Source organism: Apus apus, chromosome 4, assembly GCF_020740795.1.
Source record: "Apus apus isolate bApuApu2 chromosome 4, bApuApu2.pri.cur, whole genome shotgun sequence".
NCBI lineage: Eukaryota > Metazoa > Chordata > Aves > Apodiformes > Apodidae > Apus > Apus apus.
Window position 1 is genome coordinate 48,722,380 of NC_067285.1, and position 20,967 is coordinate 48,743,346.

The 20,967-nt window shown below is 40.9% G+C and overlaps 1 protein-coding gene across 1 annotated transcript in view; it reads right to left on the bottom strand.

Annotated features, from left to right (window-relative positions):
• Positions 1–18,395, bottom strand: part of ANKRD50 (ankyrin repeat domain containing 50) — a 42,922-nt gene extending 24,527 nt beyond the window's left edge. The window contains exons 1-2 of the mRNA XM_051618630.1: positions 18,327–18,395; positions 16,048–17,337 (exon numbers count right to left, since the gene is read on the bottom strand). Coding sequence (XP_051474590.1) covers positions 16,048–16,526 — 479 coding nt within the window. The 5' untranslated portion in view covers positions 16,527–17,337; positions 18,327–18,395. The remainder of the gene's footprint in view (positions 1–16,047; positions 17,338–18,326) is intronic.
• Between the last annotated feature and the right edge of the window lie 2,572 nt (positions 18,396–20,967).

Consider the following 20,967-nt stretch of genomic DNA (forward strand, 5'->3'; position numbering starts at 1 on the left):
GGGCACAAATCTATATGCAATAGAGTTTTCACTACTTCCACTGCTCATCAAATAAACAGCTTTAGAATGTGTAAGAACAGAAAACAAAATGCAGAACTCCAATTTTTTTTAATAATCCGTACTTAAAAAATTCTTATAAATAACAGCATATACCCCACCTTGCTTCCCACAGGCCCATGAGCTTTGACACACATTATAATAAGCCAGGGGTTGGCTGGCAGAGCGTAATCCATTAAGGCTGTCCCTAGCCCTCACCAGTTTCCAATTTGCATTTAAAAGAATGAAGCTAGTGAAGATAGAGACTGACAGAAGCTTCAGCAAAGACAGACCTGTACCAATACCTGAATTTTTCTCTTTTGTTTGCCAGACTGCATATGGGCCATATCCCACAATAAAAGAAGATAAACTTCACTTCCAATACCATTGACAATTCCTGCAGCTCAGCTGATGAAATGCTACCCTCTTTCCAAGAAGAATTTTAGCAGCTGTATCCTCACAGAGAGCAAAACCAGCACATCTTTACAAACTACCTGTAGAACTGTTTGTACTTTAGTGAGTTTTACTTTGTTCTATCACAAGGCACTTAACGTCTTCTGGATGACAACAGTTTATCTACCTGCTTCATAATGCATTCTGGCTAATGATTAAAAGAGAAATTCTAATGGTCAAGTCCAATAGCTGCTTTCTGTATTGTATCACTCCAACAGTTAACATTATATATGCATGTAATACAAGCCTTTGCTTCTTAGTAATCACCCAGCTACCCTTACTGGCAATAACATCCTGAAAAACATACACACAAGAGAAATACACGGGCTGCAAAGCATAGAACACTTCCACACTTTAAAAGGCTGCAAAATAACACTTATGCCTAAGTATGGCAAAGGTGAAAGGACCCAGTTTGATGTGTGCACACCTGTGTATGTACTGATTGATTTGATCCCATTATTGAGGTACCTGCTCTGGAATTCTTCAGCATGATAAAGTGTACTGCAAGCGGTGCTGACTTCCTGATAAAGTGCAATACTGGAATTAGCCACACTTGTGGACTCTAGTATAATACAGATTATTGTTTCTAGTAAATTATTTATGTGCAGGATGCACAAAGACAAACTGGCTCTAGCAGTTCTAACCAACTTACGAAGGAAGAAACAGAAAAGAAATAAAACCTCTGGGAATCATCTATTGGGCAAGCTCTAGGTACAGTACATGGAGGTAAATCAAGGGTTTGTTTTGGTGTTTTTTTTTTTCCACAGCAATGAATTAGGAACAGGAGGCAAATCCTCAGCAATTCAGGACCTGATCTTGCAATGTTTCGTAGCAACCCCAGTTTTATCAGTAATTGTCAAGCAGACTTGCAGTCCCACAAGGAGAGCACAAAAGGTAGCTCTGGAGCATCAGGCCAGCCAACAGCAGAGTTGATTCTGTAACCAGCACCATTGGTCACACATGAACAGAGCCTGCTGGACCCCTGTGTAGTGATTAGAGAACTCCTGCTGTCTCCTACAAATACAGGTGATTTTTGAAAGGCATTGCCAGTGTATATACACTGGTGATTTACTCAGAATCTCAGAAAACAGAAACTTTAAGAGCAAATATTTTGGTGTAATAGTTGGACCGCCTAGAACAGTTTGCAAACAACTCTGCTATTATAAAGGAAAGATAACTGTAACTGAAAACCATTCACACCTGCTGACACAGGAGGTTAACTCTCTCTAGATATATTTTTTAATTGAATATATTTGCCATATGTGCTAACATATACAATATGTTCTAAACTACTCAGAATCTGACATACAACAAAGCTGTGTCACTACCAAAGGCAAAGAGAAGGAGAGTACAGAAAACAATGCAAACACTTCCCTGAACACAGAATACAAAACAGCAATTTATTCTACACAAACTCTCCCATTTCTGTTTTCTAGTGATGGAAAGGATCTAGTCCACTTCCCTACCTACAGCCAGCACAGCTGTACTTAGGTCATCCCTGAAAGACACTATTCTAAGCACTCCTAAAGACTTCCAGTGATCAATACTCTGTCTCCCCAAGCAGGTGCCTGAATATTCTTATGATTGGGAAATTTTTCCATTCCCCTCATGTGTCTAATCTTAGGCTATTTCCCTGCAATGTAAACCTTGTACTTCTTGCCCTATTACTCGTGTCCCGTGGACAACACAGTACAAGGAGTACTGTACAAGGAAGCCAGTAGTATCCAAAATTTACAACCACTTTGCTCTGTTCAGTCAGTCAGAATATTAAGGAACACACTGAAAAGAGGCAGACACAGGACAGACCCCTATGAAACTCGCCATGATGTGCTGTGTCAGTATGAAAACAAACTGATAATTACTCTCCAAGTACAGTTACTCAACTTTTTTTTCATACAGCCAAATAGAGTTTTACCTTGCACACAGCCTGTTTGCATGAGTCTCATGTAAGCATCAAAGCCTTCCTGGAGCCAAAATTTACATTTATGGGTATCCCTTATCCACAAGTACTACTAGTCTGTCTCTTACAAAGATAAGCTAGATTACATTTGTCAAAACCAAACCATATGTTGTACCATGTCAGATGTTCTTCAGCTCTTTCTTTTCTTATCTTCCAGTTGCTTGCAAATAGTTTGTCTGATTATTTGTTCTGGCATTTCTTATTTCAACTGGCATGCTTCTAAATTGCCCCAAGCCTTGTTTGTCCCTTTCTAAAGCAAGGCACTAAATATATATAATTTTCTTTCAAGTCTGAATTTTCAGCCATCTTGATAAAGATAACCTGTCCTTTGAAGATAATCAATAACAGTTCATAGACTGAACAACTCACCTATCCTATAGTTGGGTTTTTTTGGTGCAAGCTATGTTTTTCTGTAATCTTTCTTCTTTGTTGCTAGTTAGCTGACTGCAAAATGACTGTTTTTAATAAAGGGTAATATACACAAGCATTTTAGCTTTCTCAGTTGTATCAGTTTTCCCTCTCCAGTGAGCAGCAAATCAAACACTTGGTGGGTACTGTCTTTCTCCTGCTATTTTATGTATGGAATTATTTCTTAATACCAAACAAAACATATCTTGCAGGAAACACTAAGAATGCACCTTGAACTTTCAGTTTCGATCTCGCATTACACTTTTACTTTCATATTCAGTTGATCTACTCTTTTCTGCAGTCTTCCTCCACATGAATCAGGAGCTCAGTTTCACTAAACTAGATATACAATATACTGCTTTGAAACCTCAGTGTTCTTTGCAGCCCATTCCTTTCTTTCATTATACTTCTCTTAATGAGATCTTACCCACAAATTATGAGTCCACCAATATCTTCAAGTCCACTGCTTTTAGTTTGTCCTTCTTTCTCTTCCACTTCTAAACATCACACATTTAACAATTTCATAGCCACTAACTCCAGAAGTGGTCTTTTATTTTCTCAGCTAGTTATTTCCAATCTGATTTAAACAAATACATGTCTTCCAACTATTTTTGCCTCTTTGACAGACTCCTGCTTATATCATGCTTTCCTAGCTGATGTTCATCTTCTGTTTGTTATTAAAATTTTTCAACTATGTAGACATTATCATCCAAATTCTAGGCCTTGGATAATGCCATTTGATACCTTAAAGAATCTTAGCTTACCTGATCTGGCTGGTTTGGCAGAACAAAACAATAATATTTTAGGAAAGACAGTTTAAAGGTGTGGGAATCTCTCTTGGTTAATGAGAACTACTAACCTTTATCAAAGCAGGTAAACTGTTAAACACTCAAGATGGTCTAACAGGGCAGCTGGTAGGTAGTTTTATTTACAGTTCAGAAAAGATAATATTTTTACCAACAGGCCTTTAAGTAGATATCACACATGTAAATCACAGACTTTTCAGCAGCTTTAACTTCTATTATAGAACTACAAGCAAGCACATGATACACAAAGCACCTCCAAAACAAGCTACTTTTAAAAACATACCAGTTATACAAGTTATCCTGACAGATCTTTCAGAGCATTTAGAACAGCTTGCCTGTGTACTAATATTTCCAGTTCTGCTTGTTTACAACATACCTTTTTCCATAAGTATAAAGACACCTAAGGCATTTGATTAACTATCTCACTTATCTTCCTCTCTGTCCATCCCATGACCCTATATGAACAACCTTATTTCCTCTTTTCCTCCACTCCCAGTTTTTGAGCTGTTCTCTAAGTTGCTGTTATTTATATTTACCCATGGGACTTGTCATCCACCAGGTGTTGTTTAAAAGCTCTCTTTTACTAGACTGAAAAAAAAATAACCTGTTTTTCTCTGTATTAACACCAATTAAATTATCATTGTTTCCACAATTTAATCTCTTTATAAAAAAAAAATAATAATTAAAAAAATAGGGGGCATGAAAGACAATACACTTTACATCAAATGCATGAGATGAAAGTATCAAATCAGACTCACTGAAAATTATTAGTTGAAATGAAAGAATCATCTATCCTGCACCTTATTTTCCATACCTCTAAAGTCAGGATAAATTACTTTGTAAATATTCAGAAGTCTGTGGTTGAAATGCAACATATAGGAGTGGGGTACCACAATAAGAAAACTAAAAAGTTTGTATATACAACAGAATATATTATAATCACAAAGCTAGTTTTAGATCATTTATGAAACCAAAGGCACAGGAAGTTAAATATTTAGTCTTTTCAGGTTTTCTTATTAACTGATTCCTTAGCCATAAGAAAAACAAAAAAAAAATTGGTTAAATAAATATACCTTCTATAAGCCCTGTTGTCTGAACACATTAGTATACAGCTGAAGTGAAATTATTGTGGCTTTACAGGCATTTGAATTTGTAGGTATTATTCTGCAGTTTGGAGATAGAAGAAACAAATGGATTTTGTCTACATTTATTTATGCAGAGCATAAACATAACTTAAAAACAAATACGTGTGGAAAGCAACCTTTGTATCTGTTGACATGAGAGAAATGCGAGCCACAAAAAAGAAATTAAAAAACCCCAGATGAAACAGGGAGAAATGTCCATGGGACAGATTCCATTGTGTAGCTTTTGTCAGCCTATATTCTAGTTTACTGTCCAGCCAGCCCTACATTCTATTATTCCATGACCATGTAACAAAAGACTCTAGAATAATACACAATACAAAAAACAGTCACCTTTATTACTGCAGTTCAGTCTGACAATCCCCAAATTAATTAGATTCTTCTTATTCATTTGATATTAAAAAAAAAAAAAAAAAGACATTACTGATTATGAAGCACAAAGAGGTGCTGCAGTGGCTATTTCAGCAGTCAGATGTTTCTTCAGAACAGAGAGTTCTTCAATTGCCTGCCTGGAGGAACGAGGATAAACAACACTATGTATTTTAAAGCCTTGATCGTTCCCTCATCAAGTCGCTCCATACCTGCCTTTCTCATTTCTTGCACATCATCATAAAGCACCCCACACTTCAACTGCTGAGCTGATTGCAGGATTACACTGTCCAACCTCATTTTCAGAAAATCCCCTGCACAAATACCAATTGAAAAGCTGTTAACATTTTACCTTACTAGTCAGGCACTTAAGACAGCTTTCCTCCTATATTTGCGTTACCACGTATCTTTTTCCATCTTATTTTCTCAAGTGAAAGGGACTAACCTAACCTTTAATTGTACTGTCTTAACTGAAGAGGCAACAGATGGAGCAGCTTCCGCACATCCCAATAAAAATTATTTTCCCATGCTCCCCAAAGTCAAATCCAAAGCATATGCTCCTTATGCTTCACTCTGGGTTTATATTAGTTACCTTGTGGTTCGTTTTATTTTTTTTTTCCTCCCCAACCTCAAGCAGATACAGTTTCTTTTAACTTGACTGTGAATGTCCTATTGATCCTATCTATCCTCTCTGTAATTTACTTTGAAAAATACTGTTAGGTTAGCACCATGTGAACCTGATTCTATTATCTTACAGCAGTGATGCATTTAGCTTTGGAACCGATTCTACAGATGTGTATTAAGATCTATTTTTAGCCTTAACTACAACAAAATATGTGACAAACTACATTCTCCTTCCCTCCGCCCCCTCCCCCACCCCCAACAATCTACACAAAATGTTTACAATGTAGAAGGAAACTTTATCGTAATTTAAAATAGAAGTAGGTACTATGAAAAAAAGTATACCTGAAATCATAAAAATCTAACTTAGTGAGAACATGCAATACCTGCTACAAATCCCTGGGGAAAAAAAATAATCTTTTCACTTTTCAAGAGAGTGGAACAAAGCTGAAGCAAAGGAAGTGACAGCACACTCCAACACAAAACAAAGCAACTGAAACCAACCTGACACACGATTGTCAGTGGAATGCAGTAAAAGTTTGGAAAGCTTCCCCAGGTGTTTCTAGACTAGACTAAACTAAACTAAAGTGTGTGGGTACCACTACAGCAGAGCAACAGCAAGGCAGTGTAGCAGAGCAGATCATAACATTCTTATTTTTTAAACTCTTTGTATTGTCTACTTAAGTTTCTATCTATTAGAGAAGACAGAGTTGCTAACTTAGGGTAACTTAAAATCGCTTGGCCACAATTTCTCTTACTGCACATCAGCTGCACTTTACCTCCAAAGAGAGCTTTTTTCCTATGTCCTGTTGAACTGTACTTCATAGAAGTGCAGAAAAAGGATGGAAGCTTAGTGATTGTCTCATCATGCTCACCATCACTGCAGGAGAGATAATGTAGTTAAACTGAGATTTATTAATCAACCACAGTAAAATGGAAATCATGCTGTAATCCCATCCTTAATAGTTTTTCCTCATAAGTTTAATTCTTATTTTCTCCTTGCTGTTATCTCTATACTGCTGGAATTTTCCTTCATCAACCTAGAGCTCCCGAAGTTCTCTATTTATTCATGGACAACTCTGTGATTCTTCAAGTAACCTTAAATAAGATGCCTCCTCTTTCATTTATTAAGATATCATGGACCTTTACCACACAAGCTTGCGTCAGTGCAGCCAGATACTCATCTCCCTTTCTTTGTACACCCACCAGTATTACCAACTCTTATTAGTACATTATAAAGAAAAAAAAACAAAAAAACAAGGCATTGTTGATGGGCTGCAGACCAAAAGTCCAGTCATGTATAATCTTTTATTCTAATTCTTCCTCCCACTCCTGTCCATTTAAACAACAGCATCTGAAACTAAGAGAAGAAGTTTGATCGCCTTCTATCAACAACAAAGGCTTTAGTTGTGTGGAAGTATCTGCAAACATGCAACACAGAGAAGACTTTGATTACAATTGTTTAGCCCCTTTCACTCCATCGGCTACGTTTGCCTTCATCTCTTGATCTCCTTTTCAGTTCTTCCTTCATGTTATCCCATCACATTTTGATATCCTCAAATGTACCAGGAACCCACGCACCTACATTCTTTGCAACACCTCCTCTGCAGTACACCTCTGAACACCTATATACAACTCAACCCCTGCTTCAACATCATTTTTTTTTTTTCATCACACACATGTTTTTTCCTCATTACTTCTTTCTGAGCAGTGATTCTGCAAGCATGAAGTGTTTCTGCATTAACTATTTAAAACACTCCTGCTCCGAGACAGAAGATTTTTCACTATTTCCAGTGTATTCTTCACATCATCACACAGAAGAAACTCTTCAATGCATTGCTCCACTAACACTTGCAGGAGGCCATATTTCAATACTAACTTTTCCCAGTGTATTAGGCACACTAAGTCCTTTCTACTTCACAATCCACCAAATCCTTTTCATTTTTTTCATTAAAAAGGAAGAAAAGAAAAGAAACTTAAACCCTCACACAAGCTATGAACATGTGCACAGAAAACTGGAGGGAAGGGAAATAATTAACAAGTGAGAATTGCTGTGAAGGTCCATCTAACTAAACAGCTTATAGGAAAACCTGTAAGGTTTAAGGCTGAGCCACACAGATTAAAGGCAAAATGTTAATGCCTATAGAAGTAGAAGACAAAAAGGTCTATGTAAGTTGTCATTATTAAAATGCCTTAAGGAAACTTTCTTATGGTAATTTAAACTGAAAAGGTTAAAACCTTAACTGGTATTATGTTCAGTCTGTGTGCAGTGCTTCCACACAATGAAAGAAGAACATACATCTTGCTCTTACAGAAACACGAACTGTTGCTATGTGACCCGTTAACTCCACAGATTTAAGGGAAAAGCCTAAAGAGAAACATGCCACAAAGTACTTAAGCTTCAAGCAATGCTCAACTTTCTACTACATCTAGAAAGCACCAGAACACAGCATCTTCCATGAAACTGAGCATCAGTTAAAAGTCTGAAGCGTAAGTTACCTACTAGGAACCAGAAGCTGCATCAGAGTCAAGATGCTCTCACAAGAGTGAGCTTCTGAAACACCAATTTACCTCCTGCAACTTCACTTTCACTGAGCTGGAAATACAAGCTGAGTTGGCAGATTCTTTTTAACCTCTTAAGCATGCTCTTACAAAAACAGTTTCTCAGCTCACCCATGAATAGGTGTGATTTGCAGTCAGTGTTCTGCCTCTATCAGTTTTGTGTATAAAGTAAATAACGTTCCTGAACAGTTAAAAGGTAGACACAGGTTTTATTTACCAGAGCTCTTTATAATATACTTGAAAAATATGTAAATACTTATAAATTAACAGACTCATACCACACAAAAGTGAAAGACAGCACAGAAATTGTATTCATAATTACCTGAACTGCTGTAACTCGTAAGCTACACTGGAGACAAGTAGCATTTTACCACATACTTAACATTACTACACTGTAGTTGCTCACATCTTCACAGTATACAACCACAAAGGAGACAGGATTAAGATTCAGTGCAATACATTTTTTTTTAATGTTGCTTATTTTTTTCACACAGACTGTCTTGTTCACTGTTTTTCTTCATCAGATCACAAAGGATCTTGCAAATACCAGCTTACACGTAGCTGCTTCCCATAAAGAGTTGTGAAAGGCTTTATGCTGTAAAGTCTGTCTGCTGTTTTTAAGATCTTATGTCTTTTGCTACACAATCACTAAGAGTAAGCCTCCACAGTATGAAGATCAATCTACTAGGGACCTGAGGGCTGTTAAACTGTCCAGTCTTTCTGATGAAAGTACTCCACAGGAGTTAACCTCTTTAAATTAAAAGCACCTCAGACACTTGATGCTGAAGGTACATTTTTTATACAAACTTGCTTCAGGAGAAATGAGATACTAAAATCAAACTGCAATTATTCCATCACGACTGAGTATGTAGTACTGTCAGTGGTAAAGAGGCATGTGCTCCTTATGTTTTGGCATGACAATGTCTGACAGTCACGTTTTTCAAAAAGCAGAGACTTAAATCCTTTAATGAATCTAGTCTTAAATCACACAGAATTGAACTCAGTATTCCAACACCCAGCCTTTGTGGCATTTCCAACTGAGACTAGAAACAGGCAGAGGACTAGGTGGGAGGGACCACTGAGAACCTCCCTTGCTAGAGCCCTGACTGCACTTCTCTTTTGGCATGCTGTAGGTGCTGAGATCTTGAACAACACGCTGAAGCACAAAAAGGTTCCCAGCACAAAACAACTTCATCTCTGAACTCACTTCTAACTGAAAATGGTTATGGCTCCTACTAAAAGGAGAATTCAATTTCATACCAGAACAAGCTCCTCTCAGCTAGGATCCAACCAGCTTCAGGATTCTAGTCAAGCGTAAGTGAAGGATGTAGGAACAGACAAAATTGTGGGAAAGCACAGCAGTTGCATGTTGCATATTTACACATCTAAAATGCTGGTAAGAAAACTTCCCTTTAGATACAGGAAACTTTATTTAGCTAAGGGATTTTTTTATGTCACATTCTTAGGTGTGACCTCTGAGGAAAGACTAAGAAGAAGAAGTTGGAATTATTTACTTTAAAGGCGAGATGAAAGAGAAAGCAGTATTCGAATACATAAAAGGCTATCCCCAAAAAGGAAAGAAAGAATCTATTCTCCATGTCTCTGGAGAACACTCTAAGTAGTAACAAGCTGAGATTGTAGCAAGAAAAAAAATCAGGTTAGAAATAAGGGTTTCTTGTGCTTAGGGAAGGAGATCACTGTTTTTTTGAGGTCCAACCTCCTCTCAAGAGGCTCAAAGTCAAGTCACTTGCACATTTGAACCTTACACGTGGTAAATTAATAAACACACTGGAAGTTTAACAACTTTCTTCTTTAAAGGATCTTTTAAATTAATTCATTATGCATTCAGATCTTTCTTCATATTAAACATGATACACTTAGACCCTGGCTTTGTTTCTACCATTTATAGCTCTATGAAATTAGGGAGTCTGACAAGATCTGTGTTCACATCCTCATTGTAACCACTGCAAAACTACAGCTACCAAGATTGTACTGGAGCTGCAGAAGCAGAGGAAAAGGCTGTGTAGCTGCCCTTTCCAGAAGCAAGCAGAGAATTCAAGAAAAAGATGTAGATCACTTCCAGACAGTCTTTGAGACTTGGACAAGAAAAGTAATTTCTTTTCTCTAAACAGATTAATACTGAATTACTAATAGAATACCTATAGACTAAATTAATTAAAAACCCAGCAGCTTTTGAGTTTCCAGTAGTCCAAGCTCAGACATCTATCTGCAACTGCCTCTAATGTGCTGCTTCTTGGTGTATTTTTTTTTAATCTCTCCTAAGCTCATGGTAAAAACAGACTTTTAGTAAAAGCATTTAATTTCACATTTAATTTCACATTTAGCATCACATCCTACCATTGCACCCCTCCAGAGCAAAATTAAGTACTGCTTACTTTCACAGCAGTCAGAACTTTGGGAGCAGAAGGATGTACTGTGGTTAATTCACTAGCAAGGAAAAATCAAAGTTTATAGGGTAAAGTATCAAAGTCAGGATACTTTAATTAATCTCTGGCCTCTAATTACTATCTGGCCTCAGTAATTACAGTAGATTTGAAACTGTTAGCTACAGACAACACAGAAGTAAACAGCTAAAGGGGGTGGGACAGAAAGAACTATGGAGGAGCTGGCCTTCAACTGCTCAGATTTACTCCAAAAACCAGATTAGCTTTTGCAATTAAGAACAAGCTACTCTAAACAGTGAAAAGCTCACTAACTATTCAATAAAGACCACTCAATCCACTATAATTTTATTACTGGCTTTAAAGATCATACAAGAAGCTCTAAAAGAACAGTTTCTTCACACTTTGTCTGTTATCACATACAGCTCAAATTCTAAACCTTTTCCTTCACCTATGCTGAATGACTTGCAACAAAAAAGGTATTCCAGTACTGTGGATTCAAAGTCCCCAACATCTGCTGAACAAACTTTTGCTTTCCTACATTGTCAGACAAACAATCCAGAACTTGAAATAAAGCTTGTCTCCCCTTATTTAAAGAAGGGTAAAAGCTCACTAAGTCACCTGCAATTCACGACTTTCTGATGACACACCACTCGAGAGAAACAGGGATGAAACAAGAAAAAATAAATTAGTAGCACAGAAATCCAGTACAGGTGAAGGGCTGGGGGTGGGTGAGAAATGCTTATTAGCATTCCTTGACAATCCTAGGGTTGTTTTTTTTTTAACTCTGAATTCTGCTGTTTGTGAGAGTTCTATCTTACTGCCAAACAATGACACCAGAGGCTCGATCCTTTGGAGCTTTCCACCAACCAGGTAAAAGTAACTTTACATAGATAACAACTATTGGCACAAGATTTGTTTCACTTTAATGTTGTCCAAACCAATGACTCATAGAAGGCTTTCAATTTTAATCAACATAAACCTCTGCTTCAAACATCCAGTCAGCATAAAACCTTATGTGACCTCTCACACCTTTTACAATCAAGTCTACAGATATTTGTATATTCTAGAGAATTAGAAACCTGCTTTATTTTTTATATCACTTCACATTATTGGTCACTTTCCATTACAATGCAGATCTGCTGTGCACACAGACACACAGAACTAACTACACCACCAATACCTAGTACAGCTTCACAGAGCACTAGAGAACAGAGGAACTGCAACATCCAACAATCCTTTATTGCCCTTAAAGTTTTGGTGTGGATGCCTCATCACCTGTGCAGCTTAGTTAACTCTCTAGGGTTTCCCTTTTTAAACAGGAGTAGCAGAGATCAGGAGTCAGAAACAGAAGTTGTGATTATCTGAGAAGCCACAAAAGGAACCATGACAATGAATTTAGCACCAACATGCATAGAAAAAGAAATAAATCTGGTGTCCTTTCTGAAAAAAGTATGCTTGAGTTCTGGGAGATAAGCTTCCACTATATCCATTTGTGATAAAGATGATACAACATCAGCTTGAGAAGACTTCTACGAAATTCATACACAATCTCAAATATGGCCAGCAGTTGTATGGGGTTTTTCTTTGTTGTTTGGGGCTTGCTTGTTTGTTTTTCTTCTCCATTGTTATTTTTTAGTCTCTACTCAGCAGGAACAGCTCCTTGCATTGGAATGCACTGTCAGCAATACAAATATGTGGAAATATGAATTCATAGCTTCAGTTTCTTTGATCAGATTAACTTACATTGAAGTAATTATATTAGAAATACTTTAGTAATAAAATTTTAGGACACTTCATAAGTAAAAATAAAACAAACAAATCACAAACTATGTGAGAAGTATGTGTGAAAAGTCTCACAAGATTTGAAGTTTCTTGGAAAGCCATGCAGAAGACAGCAAGAAACTATCTGTGAGCGATAGCAAAGCTGCACCGATTTCCTGGGAGATGGGGAAATTCACTACTTCTGGTAACATTCACTTTCTGGGCTGGCAATTAAACAAGCTCTGCCTTCCACCACTAATTCCAACTGTAGCACAACATCTGGGAATGATGTACCTTCTCCTACTATCTAAGATGTTTAATGTCATCTCTTTTTCCAAAAAACATAAACCAGGATCATAAGGGTAAAGGGTCTTTTTACAGCCCAATTTGCATGAATTCCAGTATTATTAATGGCTCGTATCAAAGTTTCTGTACATCCTTGTGGCCTTGGATAACTGATAGTCATCTGTACTCCTACCCATCACTGGAAGTATAATCTTGCTTATACTGTAAGTATAAGACTGCTTTCTGCTCCAGAACTGCATGCATGCAGAAAAAAAGTGCCTCAAAAGCGGAGCTCTGAGCAGCAGTTCCTTCTCTCAGCTGTCAGTGCAGCAATAAGTACTTGTTAAATACATTTAGATAGATCAGTCCTTTCAGCTCTTCAAATCTGCAAGATCTACCCCTGAAAGAATGTTAAGGGCACATTAAGACTATAAATAAATACAAAATTTTTAAGAGAAGACATTCAAAGAGGAGGAGAAAAGTCTTAACTCTCTGGGCCATCCCTTGCACATGTATCACTATGATCATCAGGCCTCATGAAAACCTATTTAAAAAAACATTCAGAAAAATATTCACTATTTAAAAAACTTTATATTGTTTATAAACTGGCACATTACAAGATATTAAAAAGTTTTTCTTGCTTACTAAATTTCTAGGAGAATTAACACAAAAATAGAATGGTGTAATCTTGTTTAGCACTTAGGAAGAGAAGTCTTTCCATTTTAGGCCATGAACACATAGCTGGGTCTGAAGCAGCCATGCAAACTAAACCATAAATTTGACAGTGTCTTTAAATATTTTTTCCCCTCTTCTACTGAATAAAGAAAATAAAGATATAATCAATGGAGCATTGAGATGAGAATTTTATGCTGTTTCAGTGCTTTGCCAGCTGACTGGTAAGTCTTCCTTGAACTAATTTCACATTACAACTTTCACTTTAATAGAAAACATATATAAACACACCAGACCAGAATACTGAGGTGCTCAGGCACAAGTCTTGAAAATAATGAAAAACACTAATATATTTTTGTTAAACATTTCTTGGCTGTTTTATATATTAACCAAAACTCAATTAACAAACAATTGATGGTGGGGAGGGGTTTGCCAAGTTCCTCTTGTTTGTGGACACTGATTGTATTATACAGGGAGCAGATCAAGCTCTTGGTACTGCTGTCAACACCCATCTCCTGGTCCCCAGCCACAGTGCTGAAAACTTACATTCCCAGTACAGCACCTTGTCTCTAACACCTCATCTCCCTTAAATCTGAAACATGAGAATGAAGACTAGCTACCACAGCTGCTTTTGAGAGCAAGAGATCAGGGTTGGTGGGCAGCAAGGGAATACATGAAGGACCAAAAAAAATATAATCTCCTTCACTGAAGCTGTTGTCCTGCAATATAAGTATTTTTAGCATAATACTAAAGGTTCACAATCACTGCTGCAACATTTGGGAAGGGAAAGACTAGTACCAGATGTTGTGTTATATTTTATTTTCTCAGCACAAACCCAAGAACCCTGTATCTTGACCTAAATATTAAAATAGCCCATCATTAACCCCTGTGTTCATAAAAAGCTGAGTCTGACTCACAAGTACCTTTTATATTTCTATATTGCATTTTTATCTGAAGACATTTACCTAACTCCTGTTCTTCAGAGTAACAACCATCATGCTTAAACAGAGGAAAGATTCCAGCTCTTAAGAGAGAACATGCCTGTACTAAATTAGTAAGACCTCCTTATAATAAGACTTTCAAACATAAATGAACTCTTACCGTATTAATCCACTTCCATGATTTTAAAGACTGCCTAAAGCTAGATGGCTGGTCTGTTATTCCATTTATAGACACTCCATTTCATCCAGTTTTTAGCCATTAGATAGTGAGAGGGCTTAATACTTCTGAAATTAGGCCCTTAACAGCTGCTAGAATTTGCATCTTCACTTAACAACAAACAAAAAAATCCAGAATTAGCCTTGGTTTAGACTATTTGTTTTAAGACACTATACTGAGAACAATGCAGACATGCATCCTGTTTATTCAGCAGGCAAGGACATAACAGCCATCAGAACTGGAAGGGCTGTTTTACACCACCATGACAATATAAGCAAGCTCTACAGTTCAACCTCAGTACTTGTTTACCCAGACTCAGCAGTCAGGGGGGAAAAAAAAAAAAGAAGTCTAGGAAATATTTTTTATACTGCAAATACTCTCCAAAAAACCCTGAAGTACCACAAAAAGTTACATCACAACCCAATGCCAAAGAACTTCAGTTTAATATACCCAGAAGTATACTAGTAGTATACTAGCAGCAAACTCAACTGCAGCTGTTGCTAGAGACAAACCTTATTTTTTCTCAGTCTTCCTTCATTGTAATCCTATGGAAAAAAGACCAACAGAAACACGCTTGTGAAGGCAGTGCTCAGGACAGCACATTCTTCCACGAGATCTGTGGATGTACACTCCCACACACACCTCAGTATCCTTACAGAAACAAAACCCTCAGTGACATACTGAAGAGACTTGGGTTTGTTATGGAACACTAAATGAACAAATTAATGAATATTTTCATTCTGCTTAGCTGACAAATCTTAGAAGGGGCAGGGTGAGCCCTCTTGATAAGTTTCTGATCCACTCAATATTCAGTACTTAATTTTGTAAGTAGCCATAAAGATTTGACCTAATCTGTGCATATTGTGAGAAGTAACATAAGGAGTTAACTGACATATTCCCACCACATATTTTTAGACAAACATGAAACTGATGTGCTGGATCAGTCCCAGAAATCCATTAGTCCAGTTTCCTCTTAGACAGAGGACAATATCAGAAGCTTCTGTGAGGGTCCTATAAGGCTTGTTTGAGGTCTATGGAAGATACCTGCACTACTTCTATGTCACATGAAGGCAACTACCTAGCTGTCTTCCACTCTTTTAGTCAATTGCTTTAAAGTCTTTCCGAAACAATGGTTAGAACCAAGGGTATTAATATACAAATGCAAATAAATTCACTATTATTAATACATTTTGTTTACAAAGTGAGTATTTATTTATGCAAGCTATAAGGACAAACTTAAGATTTTTCCACGGTAGGGCTGCAAGCTCTGGCAGAGATAAAGAAAACATGAAACAAACATGTTTTTAAACTGTCTGCATTGTAGACTCTTTGGAAGGATGACCTAAACAGAAGCCAGCATTTTTTTTTAATTTATTTCAATAGGGTTTGTTTTATTAATTTATTTTTACCTTTTAAACGCTTCAGCAGGGTTCCTCTCACACTCTCCGGGTTGCAAGAGACTTTGAATAGCAGGATCTCTTAGTTTGTCCTCATATCCCTGGATCAGTCCACTGCGGCAGATTTGTGTAACTAAACCTCTGATAAACCCTCCAACACACAGCGTGTCAGAGTCTTGGGCCCTGCAGAAATGGAAGGCCAGAGCTTGACGGTGTAAGCCTCTCTGCAGGTTTGCAGGTGCACTTGGCCACAGTAACTCAGTACAGAGGGCTGTCTTCCCACTACCAGGCCCTCCTACCAACAATACACCCCAGGCAGCTCCTTTCCCAGAGACAACACCGGTATTATTCCCAGAATTTGCTACAAGAGATGGTTTGTTGGCAGCACTACTGCTGCAGTTAGCTTTCTCCTGGAGGCAGTGCTGAAGCTTGTGGAAAACCCACTCCCTACAATAAAACGGCTTTCCCTGCAGCAAGCTGGTTTGAGCCATTTTATAAAGCTTCTTCTCTTGGATTTGTCATAAGCAGCAGTACACCTTCAGCATCTCAGAGCAGGGAGATACACGTTTGTCTCTCACAGAAAAATCTTCTGCATGGAACCTGACAGAGGTTAAGGTAATTGGTTAACCTTTCTCGTAAAACTTAACAGCCTCTCCTCAGGAAGGGTGTCACTCCATTTGTATGTTTTATGATGATGAGCACAACACAATCACAGTTCAGCTGACATCATGAAGACGTGTCTGATACCAGCGCTCAACAATACTTCTCATATGGCTCAAAAGTTCATACAGCTCCATGGCTGCATCTGTAGCTCATGCAGTTGTGTGTGTTCTCAGTACACAGGCGAGACAATACATCTGGAAAAACTGAGGGAAAGCCAACTTTTCAGTGTATACTAAATGCCTTTCAGCTCTAGGCATTAAACCCTCTGGATACAAATCCAGAAAAAGCTGTCTATAATCAAGTGTTCCCTCTGGGTAGTTTATAGAGAAAGCGACTTTTCTTCAGAGTATGATACACACACCACAAACGTGGGCAAGCACCGCTCAGCAAGAAACGGTCAGTGCGGACAGCAAGCCTTGCAGACTTCACGCATCTGTGTGAGTGTCTGAGAAGTGCTCCAGATCAGGGTTTCTTACACAATACAGACGACAGGAAAAAAAAAACAAACCCACACATTTATGGCTTCTTATTTCAATACATTCGCAAGCGTCTTCTTCAGGAACTCGGATTCTTACTGAACCTGTTCTCAGGTATCTTAATCGCAAGATGTCAGAAGAGACAACATCTTCCCCTAGAGCTCTGAAATACAGAAGACAGCACTTTCAACCCTACATGCAATCATAATTCAGTCAACTGCAAATGAAGACAACAAAGGGTAAGTCAGGGGCTCGCATTCTTTATTTTTGCTTACGCTATGAATTCGAGTTAATCTAAAAAGACGTTTTAAATAAATTTGTTGTCACAAGGTATGGTTAGCCACATGTAAAAAAACGTAACAGAAAACCCCATAAACAGATATGACAGGGGCCCTCCGAAACACAGGGGCACTAATCCTTGCATTTTCTCCTGAGGACAACTGAACGTACCCCCATCGCCTGAGAAATATCGTCCCTATCAAGGCTTCATCCTCAAATTCTCCCTCCGCCTCATTTTTCCACTGCCGGCGAGAGGCTTTGCTGAGGTTTATTTGAAGTTTATTTGACACGGGGTTGCTGCCGCCGGCTCCCTGCCCACCTACCTCTTTGTTCCAGCCGGTGGGGCAGCAGGGCGCCCGGCGGCTCCGGGTCACGCCGCGACAGCCCCGCCGCCGCTGTCACCGCTCCGGTCCCCTCGCCCGAGCCCCGTGACACCCCCTTCCCTCCAACAGACCCTTTCTCCTGCGCTGGGCTTTAACCCCACGCTCCGCTTTCTTTCAGCCGCGGCACAGACGGACACACACACGGACACACACACACACACACACGGCTCAAAAGTCACTTCGGCAGCGCCCTGGCAGCCCGAGCGTCCCCCCTCTGAAGAGCCCCCAGGTCGAGCCAGCAGCTGCGAACCCGCCCGCCCCCACCCGCCCTTCATCTGCTCCTCACAGCCCGGCTCGGAGCGCACACACGCCCTGTCCCCCGCTCCCCTCCCCCAGCGCGCACACGCACCCGGCCCCGCACAAAGATCCCGGGCACCGCACCGCACCCCCGCCCCGCCGCGGCGCCCGGTCCCCGCCGCCGCCCCCCGCCCGCCTCCAGCGCCAGGTACCGCCCGCCCGAGCCGGGGGCCTCCCGCCGCTGCTCGCTCACCTCCGCCCCAGCGGCTCCCGCTGCTCCTCCAGCCTCTCCCCGCGGCGGCTCGACGCGCCGCGCCCCTCCTCTTCCTCCGGGCCCTCGGGCTCCCGCCCCCGGGCGCCAGCGTGCCAGGGCTGCCACCGCCCCGCTCCGCGGCCGCCTCAGCCCCTCTGCTCAGCGCCTCGGCGCCTCCTTCACCCTCCTCCGCCCGGCCCGGCCCGCCCCCCGCCCGCCCCCTTCCTCTCCAACGCGTGCGGGCAGGGGCGGGGGCAGATGCCGCCCGAGATCTGGGGAGAAGTAGTCCTAGGCGGAGGGAGACGGCCGGCGAGGGGCCTTCGCCGTCTCCCCCTCCTCCTCTTCCTCGCCGCCGCCCCCCACGGGGCTTTGTCCCGTTCCCCGCGGGCCGCCCGGGGCTCCCCAGCGCCCGGGGCTCCCCGGCGCCGCCGCCGCGGGGCCCTCCCGGCGCGGCCCTGCAGGGGGCGGCAGCGCCGCTCCCTCCGCGCCGGGGGCGCCGGGCCGGGCCGGGCCGGGCGGGTCCGGGCGCGCCGTGAGGGGCTGCGGGGACAGCGCAGCCCGGCCGTGCCGGGGGCAGCTGGGCAGGGCTGGCAGAGCGGGGTGCCCGGGGCTCGGCCCCTCCGACCCGGGCGCGGCCCAACCCGCCGTCCCGGACTCGCTCCACAGAACCCAAACTTGAAGGTTCCGGCTGGGGAGAAGGCGGCCGGGGTGCGCCTCGCGGTGAGCCCAGCTCTGGCCGAGGGACAGCCTGGACGGGCTGGAGCGGTGTTTCCTTTCTCCCTGAGCCGGGCGCAGGCCTGATGGCTCCCTCCTGCCGCACCGTCGCCTTTCCGCATCTTGCCCCGGACTGGCCCGTTTCAGTCCGACTGACATGACACCAACAGAGGCAGCACAGCCTGTCAAAAATACCTGCAGCAGCGGGGAGCGGTTTCTCCCACCGCTGGCTTCTGGGGGTGCACACCACGTGAGAATCGCTTTTCTGAAGCCACTGAGGACACCGGGGCTTGGCTGGGGGTCCTGTCGCAGCGGGAGGGACGGGGAGCAGCCACCTCACCCTCGTCTGACACCACGGTAATGCCGTGACCTCAGGCTTCACCGTTTTGTGAATCCCTAAACAGTGGAAATGTGACCTTCATTTGGGAGAAGATAGGTTAGAACTTGCTGCTGGCCACCTTAGGAGGCCCCTGTGAAGCCCCCTCCGCCCACGAGAAGAAAGGGAGAGCTCTCATTTACTTTGGCTAGCAAGGGGAGGATTTTCATTAAAATCTCCCCTTGGAGCTGACTGCATTATTTATGATTAAGCACTTTTCCATTAACTGTTGGATCGAGGCCTTTATGATTACTAAATAGTGCCTTAATTTTAGCACAGCTCTATATGGTTTCATATACCAGGTAATTAAAGTATTGTGGCGTACACACTGAATATATCCGTATGATACAGCAGGGCGATTTAGGGCCCTTCAAGGAGCGTCCTGAGGTTCTTTGTGGGAGCAAAATGAAAAATTAAATCAATTCAGTTGGTTATACTGAAGAGCTTAGAAAAACAAGTCTGCCTGCTTCTGAAAACCAGTAGAACAAGTTTGAAGAACCTTTGGAAGCAGCGAATTACGAATTTGCAAAGCCATGGGGAGTGGGGGAGAAACAGAAATAAGATCAGTAGTAAGAAAAGTTGTGCAATTGTTTGGGATTTTTTTTGGGTTTTTTTAAGCTTTCTTACTTGGTTGGGGTTTGATAACTCTGCACTTTAGGCAATTTTTATTTATTTATTTATTTATTTACCCAGCTACACCACCCTTCCATTTTGAAATGTTGTGGAAACTCAAGACTTCCAAAACCGAAGCTGACACTAGTTCCAAGAGACTTTGAACTGTAAAGTCTTTTTTTCCTTCTTTTAACAGTAAAGGAATAGAGACAGATAATATTTGGAGAGATGGAATTGCAGAGGTCCAGTCAGCTGAGTTGGCTAGAGACAAAATGGAAGTTGACAGAGGGCAAGAAATTGGAAAAATCCTACATGAAATAATTGCAGATTTGGTGCCTTAAGACACAGATCTTGGGCACAAACATTAGACTGGTAGATGATCCCAGAAAAAAAAAACAACACAACAAAACAAAACAACAACAACCAAACAAAAACAAACAATAAGGATTAAGCTGGACAATGGTGAGACCCAGGGGAAAGTGGAGCTTCCACTTCTCTGATGGCCAACACTGAAACAAAAACCCAATTTACATCAAAAGGTGCTGTCAGATTTCACAACATCCGATATGAATATACCACAGCTGGAGGAATAATAGCATGGTTTGCTAAAACTGGAGACATGTAAATGTAGTAACGATGGAGTTGTAGATAATAATTGTAAAAATACTAACCTTTCCACACCAATACAGAAATCCTGCAGCTGAACAGATGACAATTATTTGATTTTAGCATGGGACAGAGAACACAAAATAACTACCCCCACAAAACTAACTTGTGGGTACTGCATCTGAGCAAAGCTTCCCGTCAGGATATAACTACTAGAGCTAACACGAGGAGTATTAAGTACTTGTGGGAATGACAAGGGGAAGGAGGAGAGGGGAAGGGAGGGGAAAACAGAAGTAGGAAAAAATGCAGCAGGTCTGCAATAGAAATATACCA